Below are 10,587 nucleotides of genomic sequence, written 5' to 3'. Positions count from 1 at the left end.
GAATGAGGGGTTGCTAATCCCCCAGATGAAGAATGAAGGCTGAGTCTCGCGTCCCGCGGGGAGCAGAGCCCTAGGACGGGATGGAGCCTGGCAGTGGCCGGTGTTTCCTCCCGCTCGGCCGGTGAGGTGAGGAGAGGAGAGGAGGGGAGCGGAGGATGTCTGTCTCCGGGATGAAAAAGCAGCTTCACAAGGCCAGCCAGGTAACCGACCACCGGACAGAACCATGAAGATAGATTTATTACTCCATATACTAGCTACTGACTGTCCTCTGTGATAGCCTACTGCGCCACAGGGCCTGAGGTCGGTCTGCTTTCTTATAGGCTAGCTATTATTATATTGTTATAATAATGTTATTATAGTAGTAGTAGCCTAGTCGTAGTAGTCGTACACATTACTTTAGCATATGATATGGGTTAATTGTTATTGTTTATGGCTGTCAAGATGCAAAATAAATAATATCAAATTACATCAAATAAAAAAAGTAATACTAGTCTTCTTAATTGAATGCCAGGTTGAATAAAGGTTAAAAATGATGCATGCATGAATAAAAGAGAGGTAAGGATGAGTGAACAGCAATCAGGAAGAAAATGTAGGCTATTTTCAAGTAGCACAGCGTGACATCACAACAACAACAACAAATCACCACAGCGGCAGGTAACTAGCAGTGTTGGGCAAGTTACTTTCAAAATGTAATATATTACTTATTACTAGTTACTTTCATTTGAAAGTAATAAGTTACTTTACAATATGACTTTCTGTGTAGAGTAACTCGTTACTTATTACACTACTTTTGCATTACTTTTACCAAAACAACAGCAGCAGCAGAATGACATCGCTGCTCCGGAACCATCCTGAAGAATAATTTCAACCGCCTTGAAGTCCGTGTAAACAATCCGAAATTCTAAATGTTACCATTTTCCTTTGTTATTGTCATCTACAGTGGTTATTTGCATAAAAACACTTACCGTAGTTTGATTAGGAAATGATTGAATCTTTTTTAAATATGTGCTTTGATTTAATTAAATGTAACTCAATTTATAACTTGAGTTACTTGACAAAGTAACTGGTATAACATTACTGAAATCCTATATGCCTAAGTAATAAGTTATATTACTGAGTTACTGCTAAAAGTAATATATTACATGTAATATGTTACTTTTGTAATGAGTTACCCCCAACACTGGTAACTAGTATGAGTTATGCCAACCAAACGTTAATATCTCAAAAACTATACATGACATCACTTATATTTTGACATTCTGAGGACAGAATGTGAACTAGATGTGATGTTTCTCCAGCTGCTCAATGAGAGGCTGATGGGAGGCGAAGGAACCAAGCTGGATGAAGACTTCCTGAAGATGGAGAAGGTAAAGATGAGCCTCCACTCTGCTCTCTCTGCAGGTAGAGAGACAAAGAACAGAGAACTGACTACTCTCTCTCCCTCTCCCTCCAGAGTGTTGATGTGATCCAGACTCTGCTGGTTGAGCTGCTGTCCAGAACCACAGAGTTCCTCCAACCAAACCCAGGTTAGTACAACAACCAGACCAAACCCGTGTTAATACAACAACCAGACCAAACCCAGGTTACTTCAACAACCAGACCAAACCCAGGTAACTACAACAACCAGACCAAACCCAGGTACCTACAACAACCAGACCAAACCCAGGTACCTACAACAACCAGACCAAACCCAGGTTACTACAACAACCAGACCAAACCCAGGTAACTACAACAACCAGACCAAACCCAGGTACCTAACCCAGGTACCTACAACAACCAGACCAAACCCAGGTACCTACAACAACCAGACCAAACCCAGGTACCTAACCCAGGTACCTACAACAACCAGACCAAACCCAGGTAACTACAACAACCAGACCAAACCCAGGTACCTAACCCAGGTACCTACAACAACCAGACCAAACCCAGGTACCTACAACAACCAGACCAAACCCAGGTACCTACAACAACCAGACCAAACCCAGGTACCTACAACAACCAGACCAAACCCAGGTACCTACAACAACCAGACCAAACCCAGGTTACTTCAACAACCAGACCAAACCCAGGTTACTTCAACAACCAGACCAAACCCAGGTTAGTATACAACCAGACCAAACCCAGGTTACTACAACAACCAGACCAAACCCAGGTACCTAACCCAGGTACCTACAACAACCAGACCAAACCCAGGTACCTACAACAACCAGACCAAACCCAGGTTACTTCAACAACCAGACCAAACCCAGGTTACTTCAACAACCAGACCAAACCCAGGTTAGTATACAACCAGACCAAACCCAGGTTACTACAACAACCAGACCAAACCCAGGTACCTAACCCAGGTACCTACAACAACCAGACCAAACCCAGGTACCTACAACAACCAGACCAAACCCAGGTTACTTCAACAACCAGACCAAACCCAGGTTACTTCAACAACCAGACCAAACCCAGGTTAGTATACAACCAGACCAAACCCAGGTTACTACAACAACCAGACCAAACCCAGGTTACTTCAACAACCAGACCAAACCCAGGTTACTACAACAACAAGACCAAACCCAGGTACCTACAACAACCAGACCAAACCCAGGTTACTTCAACAACCAGACCAAACCCAGGTTAGTACAACAACCAGACCAAACCCAGGTTAGTACAACAACCAGACCAAACCCAGGTTAATACAACAACCAGACCAAACCCAGGTAACTACCACATCCAGAAAAAAACACAATGCTAGCCTACAGTACTACTACTACTAATGTAGGCTTTCACATCAGGGACCCAGGCTGGATCCCAGTACACTTGACACCAAAGTCCAGGTGGTTTGATGAGTGTGTGTGTAGCAGACCCAGGCACGGATCAACAAAGAAGATCGCTCATCATGTGAAGGCATCTTAACTCATTCTCCGCCAGAGTTTTTCAGAAAAAGTCGCTAGCCACCGCCGGGGTTTTTGCTCATTTTCATTCATTTTCCAAGCCCCATAGAATATTTTCTTCTATGACTGCGTAAAGAGTGAATATCCCAAAAGAAAGAAGAGAGCCTCGACTTTCATATGAAAAAAAAGTTTGATTCTACCTTCATCCGTTCTTTAGTTATCGACACGACGATAGCTGAATGTAGGTCGTTTCACCAAAAAGTCTCTGACCAGAAAGCGGAGGAAATGGTATTTTTGTAAATGAAGTCATCTTCACGGCTCCTGACCTGAATAAATGCCTTTGATGGTGGATACTGGCGGTGTAACACTCAACTATGAACCCCATAATGATTTTGTTCCCCTTTCCGGTCAAACTCGCCCGTAGGCACAGCTTTTACCGTAACACCGGTGTGAGACAGATTCACCCCGCTATTGAGAGGGAAGCCCGGGTCGCGCGTTCCTCTTGCGAGGGGGGACGACTGGTTGTCTGTGTAGGCTACTGTACGTCGAAGAGTTTAGGAACTGGATTACCTGAGTACAAGTGACTTGTGGATGTGTTGCGTGGTGCGTGGTGCATGGTGAAAACAAAATCCTTCACATTTGAGTAACAGGCTGCCCCCCCCCCCCCCCCCCCCCCCCCCCCCGCTGTAATGGAGACCAATCCCGTATGGATAAAAGCTGCTGGACCAGCGTTTGAGCCGTGCCATGGAGCTGTGCTATGGACCTTTTCTGATGGGAGATTGTTGCTTTTTTCTGCTTCCTGGTTTTGTTAGTTAGACAATCGTGGTCGATCTTGTACACCTTTAGACGTGCTGTAATGTTTCACAAGGTGAGTAAGAGAGCCATCTATCACATGACGGTGAAAACACGTATTGCCGTCCGATGACGTCAATGGCGGGAAGCGGTTTTTAAAAAATAACGTTTAGAGACGCAAGTGGCGGGGAATGAGTTAATATGAAAATGCCTTAATACAAAGTATCCTGTGTTTCTACCTGAAGTGAATGTGTTTGTGGTTTGTTTTTACAGCATACAGAGCTAAACTGAGCATGCTCAACACGGTTTCCAGGATTCGTGGACAGGGGAAGTCCACAGGCTACCCCCAGACAGAGGGCATGCTGGGAGACTGTATGTTGCACTATGGCCAGGAGCTGGGAGCCGCCTCTGGATTTGGTACGTTCACAGCCCCAAACACTACTAAACACCAGGCAGGGCCAGTGCGCATTAACTCTTCTATAGCTGAGCAGTTGGTTCACACAGAGCGGCCATAGGAGCAGGATAGTTATGGGTGCGCATGCCATGGTCCTTTCTGTGTGGAGTTTGCATGTTCTCCCCGTGTTTGCGCTGGGTTTCCTCCCACAGTCTAAAGACACGCTGTGTTTGTGTAGTATCATAATGTATGTACAATGTGTAGTATTTATTTATTAAATTTTATTTAACCTTTATTTATCCAGGGAGGTCCATTGAGAGCAAGCTCTTTTTTCAAGGATGCCCTGATTATATACAACAAATACAATTACAAAATTGCGGGACATATAAAAAAATCACATGAAAATCACAGATGCAGATTGTGCAGATTGTGTTGTGCTGTCTTTAAATTTAAGTTAGTAGTTTAAATAAGATTTTAAAGTGAGTGATTTGTCGGTTCTGGAAACACTAGCAGAGTGAGAGCTCTTCTCGCTCTCCATTTCTTTGCTGTGCAATCTTTTGTTTTGGAATCTGCGGCAGAGTGAGAGGTCTGCTGGCTCTCCGCTCCTGTTCTGTGAGATCTTTGGCTGCTCTGCAAAACATAAGGTTATGAATATAACCCCGGACGCCGGAACTGGAATATGTAAACCGGATACGTGCCACATTTTCATCGTTCCCCCGTTGAAACACAGATTCGAGTTGTGTCGGGCAGGCTAACTAGTCGCCTTGTGTTGTTGTCGCCTTCTGTTTGTGACCATCTGGACTCTACCTTATGTATTAGATAATGGTACTCATACCTTCTACCAGCCTTAGCTGCTAAACTGCTAATGGGCTTGTGGAGACTTGGATGGAAGCATTTTAAGGTTTTTCTCATCTTCTCTTTTTTTGCGCGTGACCCTGTTCACACTCAGCAGACAGCTCTACTTGCATGTACTACTGCATGTAGTACACCGACTGCACTACTGCATGTAGTACACCGACTGTATGCAAGTACCTCATACAACCCCACATTTAAAAAAATCACAACTATCCCTTTAAGACAGACAGACAGACAGACACTCAGACAGACACTGTTTCTTGTGCATCCTCTGTCCAGGCGGTGCTCTGGCCGATATGGGCTCAGCTCTGCAGCAGGTTTCCCAGGCCAGGGACGCTCTGGACGTCGGCGTCAAGCACACCTTCATTGACCCCATGCAGGAGCTACACAACAGCCAGCTGAAGGAGATCAGGGTGAGGGTTCAACGCCCTTACTCCCTATGACCGGAGGATGAGAGACCTTCGTGGAAAGCGTGAAGAAACACCGAAAAGTACATCTGGTGTTTTCCCCCCCTTTGAACTTAAAGGTTTCCTGAGCATTGCAACTTTGTTTTGTAGCCTTTGGGACCTTCTTGGGACCTTCTTGGGACCTTGAAACATTTTTTAAACCCACTATGGATGTTCAAAAAAACATTTTGAAATTCAATGAGTCAATGAAAAAGATATTCCTTCATTCTGTAGATTGATCGTTTTTGACATAAGAAAGAAAGCCCCCCCTCCCCCCCTTATATATCACTTAATGACTTATATGGGCATTTAATTTGAGCCCACTATATGTGACTTTAAAGGATTTTTACTTTGCGCTTTATATAATTTGTAATTCCTCGTTTGTAATATTTGATTACTCACTATGGCTATTCAAATAATCTTGAATCTTGAATTTACCCCCGGTATTAAAATGCGATCTGTATGCGGATCCAGATCCAGATCACATTTTAATACCAGGTATAAATGTGGTCTTAGAGAGTTTGATTGTGATTGGTTAAGCGTTTGATTCGGATTGTTCTGAGCTTTGTTCTGATTGGTTCCCTCAGCACCAGCTGAACAAGCTACAAGGCCATCGGCTGGACTTCGACTACAAGAAGAGACGGAGGGGAAAGGTCCCAGAGCAGGAGGTCCAACAGGCCTGGGACAAGTTCACCGCCTCCAAGCAGCTGGCCGAGCGCAGCATGTTCACCCTGCTGGAGAACGACGTGAGTTTGACCGGCCACTCGCCTCGTCGTCAGTCAGTCCCAACGTAATCTGCCATATTCTTCTCTAGTGTTCGTTCTCTCTTTCACTAAGAAGAACACCGGAAATCACATTGTATTCGTTTATTAATTAGTACAATATAACTGCGGGTAACTCAGATTCCCCGCTTCCTTGTTTGCAATCGGGGTGGGAAACCGCAAAGTAAAGGATTGAACATGTTTGTGGAATCTGACCAAACTTCTCCAAATAAGGACAGGCAGCCATGTCACACCAAACAAACATTTGTGTTTGTCTGTGTTTGCTGGAGAATGGTGACTGGTGTGCCATGCAACTCCCAGCCGCTGGGTGTTGGACCTGTGTAGCCGCTGGGTGTTGGACCTGTGTAGCTGCCGGGTGTTGGACCTGTGTAGCCTCCGGGTGTTGGCTGACAGACAGATGTATGTTGCTGATGCCTGTGTTTGTCCTGCAGGTAGATCAGGTGAGTGGTCTGTTCGCTCTGATGGCCGCCGTGCTGGACTACCACCGCCACGCCCATCACATCCTGCTGGGTCTCCATGGCAACCTGCAGGCCAGGTGAGCACTGCTTCAGTTAGTACACTACACACACAGCATGGAGGAACCACCCAAATGACACTATTCGCTGTACCCCTCGTCATTCTGTTGTGGTAATGCTTTGTGGCAGGGGCGGACTGCATAATCGGGCATGTTGGGCAAATGCCCGGTGGCAGGCCAATTTTTTTTTTTTTTTTTTTTTTTGCAGGCCAGGCCAGGCCACTCACTGAACAGCAGGCCAGGCGCCGCCTACTGGTTTACTAGTGGTTTTATTACTTTATTCAGGTTTAAAGTGGGTGCATCTCATTGTAAAATTGGACTTGGCCCAAATTGGCCTTCAAACGGCCCAAATTGGGCTTCAAACAGCCCAAATCGGGTTCAACGGCCCAAATCTGGCTTTAAACGACCCAAATTGGGCTTCAAACGGCCCAAATATGGCTTCAAACGGCCCAAATTGGGCTTCAAACGGCCCAAATTTTTCGCCAGCACGCGCGTCGGCCCGTATCGGCCTGGCCTGCTTGGTATCTAATGCCCGGCCTGAATTATGATCCCAGTCCGCCCCTGCTTTGTGGGGACTGCTCGCTTGTTCATTCTGCCTGTGTCGATATGATCTGTTCAAAATGGGTCCTGTGACGGTTCAGTTTTGTACATGTTGAAGTGCGCATATAGTACTGTGAGCTGTTATCTCTGTGGGTTTGTGGGTGGTGGTGTGGGGGGGGGGGGGGTGGTCCTGCGGGGAGGGGGGATATGTATTGAGTCAATCCGTTTGTGTATGTGTATGTATAGGTGTTTTTTGTAGATGATTGTGGTTTTTGTTTTTCTTTCTTTGTTATGTTGAAAAATGTAAAACAATAAAAAAAATTGATAAAAGAAATGACACAATGGAGTAAACAGGTGAATGTAAGGTCCCATACTCATTTAAAACTGTAGCACCCCCCACCCCCACCCCCAGGCTGACTGCTGCCAGTAACAGACAAGACCGCCGGTTCCGGCCTCGGCCCAAAGCGATCCGAACTGGGACAGTAAAAAACCCCGATACTGGATTTTACCACCAGCTGTCAATCACATGTGCCAGATCCTCAGGTTGTTTTTGTCATGTTCCTCTGGGGGGAAAGGGGGGTATTGGGGGGGGGAAGTATTTTTTACATTTTCTTGACATTCGGAACTGTCTCTACTCTCTCTATCTGTAGGAGAACAGTGTGTCACAGAGTTACCCTCCAGACCGCACAGTCCTGTCGTCTGCAACGGTGAGGAAATCCTGATTATAGAAAGAGCATCTTCTACCTATACATCTCCTCCTTGGTCTAACATCTTCCTCAAAACATCTGCCACCATCTCCTTATAGTCAGGTGGCTTAGTACTGGATTTGCAGCTTGACCGCCAACTGGATACGACATCGGTCGTTTGTACAAGCAGCTGAATACAACCTGAAATCACGTTTCAGCGTTAAGTGTCCTCTAGCGGTCGTGTGAATAATAGCCCAGTCTCAGAGTTTGGTGAAAATATAACCTCGAGTCGTGCGGGATTTGAACCCGCTTTTTTTCGAAACGAAAGGATATTCGAAACGAAAGGATATTTCAAAAGTCTGAAAAGACAACTTGTAGAGCTTGGTCCATAGATGCCACATAGTGATGTTGGTGGAGATCGGTGAAGCGGGCTAGGAGGAGATGTCAAAGATGTGTTTTCCAAAACTTTCAAAATATCTCAAAAACTTTCCAGGTGGACCTCAACGCTCCTTGAGGCAAATTTGTAGAGCAAGGCCAGCTGAACACGTGGAAAAAAGTTGCTTGCAAATCGGACAAACAGCATGGAAGTTATACCCTTTCAAATTTTGAAAATCTTTATTTTTTTGAAAAATAAATAAATATATATATATATATTTTAAGTGGATCCTATCAAAAATGGCTAAGGGAATTGTCAGTAAAAATGTGATGCTTTTGTCAGGAACGTACACATCCATTTGCTAAGCTGCCTGACTATTAGTCTCGCAGTCTCTCCCTTCCAGGAGAGAGTCTGGCAGCATAGATCTTCTCTCTGGACTTGCGGGGGAAAATGTTTGGTTTAGTCTGGCTTGCCAGACTACAACAGGGGATCCAATCGTTTTCAGCGTGTAGCAACGAGCTAGTGTTAGCATTGTTTATGTTGTTTCACAGCAGCGATCGACAGATTCGACACCCACAGCAGCAGAGGCATTTGAGATAGACAGATTAGTATTAACTTATTACTAGTATTATTTACTTAGTTTTCTATTTTGTGGTTGGAGCCTATTTCTGTTGTGATTTTGCAATAACATTCAGTTATTGATGTATTAAGGTAAGTCTTCGATTTTGTGGTCGTAGCCATTTGTGTTGTGATTTTTGCATAATTTGAGAATGCAATAATGTCAAGTAGGGGTGTCACGATACACTCAGTTCACGATACGATACGATACACGATATTGGGTTTCACGATAACGATACGATATTTTAACAATATTTTTTGGGGATCGATTTGTAAGTTGAGGGGGCATCCTCCACGCTAATTTGAGCAATTTCACCATTTTCATCCTCCGTGTCTGTAACGTCCCTCGTCTGTTCAAACAAAGCAATGAAAAGGAGAGCGAGCATGCAATCAGATGCAGATCAGTGCCACCAAGTTCAGCTTCTTTTTCTCGCGATATGAGATTTAATCTCAACGATACATATTGTCAGGGTTTTGATATCGCGATATATCGTGGGACGATATATTGTGACATCCCTAATGTCAAGTACGTTTTCTTCTTGTTTCCATTGTTTGTAACTGCTCCAATGTTTTAAGTTATGTGCTTGGACCCCAGGAAGAGTAGTCTTTCACTTCGGTGTAGACTAATGGGGATCCTTATAATAAACAAATAAACAAATTAGTCACGGAGGGAGCGGAAAGGAAATCCATATATGGTCGCAGCCGGGCAGTCAGAGCGGGTTAGAGCCAATGGCAGAGCTTGCAGGGAGCGGAAAGGGATTTTCATTGGCTGGCGACTGAAATGGTCGGCACCAATGGCAGAGCTTCTACCAGCAGAGTGTTTCCATGCAGCCAGGTGGAAGTCTCATCCCAGAAGGGAGGGAAGTCTGACTACTATCTCCTCAGTGATGTCTGCAGTGATTCTCAACCTTTTTCTGATCAAGGACTGCTTATTTAGTCCACGTTATGGACCTAATATTTGTTAGATATGATTTTGTCCAGAATTTCATTCGGGATAATAACAGTGAAACTATGATCAAAATAGTCATTCGTCTGTCAATTGTGTTAACTTCTTGTAAACAAAGTAATGCTCAAGTTTGATCAACAATTGATCATTTGCTGGGGACCCCCTGGAACACCCTCAAGGACCCCTGGTGGTTCCAGGACCCCACGTTGAGAACTCTAAACATCTTCCATTAAACATCTCAGTCCAACATCTTCCATGATCTTCTCTCTCTCTCTCTCTCTGTCTGTCTTGGTGTTGCTCGTCCAGCTGACAGTAGGGACCTAGTCCTGGATCAGCCCTGTTGCCGGGCGATCTACTCCTTCCATCCGCAAAACGAGGGGGAGCTGCGCTTCAACGAGGGCGACGTCATCGTCCTGACCAATCAGATCGACGCCAACTGGTACGAGGGCACGCTCGGCACCCAATCGGGGTTCCTCCCCATCAGCTATGTGGACGTCCTGGTGCCTCTGCCGTTGCCGTGACGGTGTGTCTTGGTTGTCTGACGAGATGCCACGTCGCTGCTTCTGCAAATGATTTGGACTTTCGCAAATCTGCGGGCGGCTAGTGCCTGCCTGTTTTATTAGGAAGAGAAGGCCATAGTATCTTCTAGAGCACTTTAGTCGCTGATCTCTGAACAGCTGATGTTTGTACTTCACAATGCAAAGGCTTCACATACTCAGTGGCCAAATACAGCGTTCTTTAGATTCCAGTGTGTTT

The 10,587-nt window shown here is 45.1% G+C and overlaps 1 protein-coding gene across 1 annotated transcript; it reads left to right on the top strand.

The window, feature by feature from the left end:
* Positions 1–155: 155 nt before the first annotated feature.
* LOC310800626 (endophilin-A3-like) lies at positions 156–10,352 on the top strand (the record flags this gene model as incomplete). The annotated part of the gene is made up of 10 exons (XM_083663256.1): positions 156–200; positions 1,299–1,367; positions 1,454–1,526; positions 3,948–4,091; positions 5,203–5,336; positions 5,957–6,115; positions 6,583–6,686; positions 7,618–7,748; positions 7,856–7,912; positions 10,138–10,352. 10 exons carry the CDS (start codon positions 156–158, stop codon positions 10,350–10,352), a joined length of 1,131 nt encoding a protein of 376 aa, XP_083519382.1.
* Positions 10,353–10,587: the final 235 nt, after the last annotated feature.

Source organism: Poromitra crassiceps (genome assembly GCF_964638095.1).
Source record: "Poromitra crassiceps genome assembly, chromosome: 30".
NCBI lineage: Eukaryota > Metazoa > Chordata > Actinopteri > Beryciformes > Melamphaidae > Poromitra > Poromitra crassiceps.
This window is presented reverse-complemented; position numbering and strand designations above follow the sequence as displayed.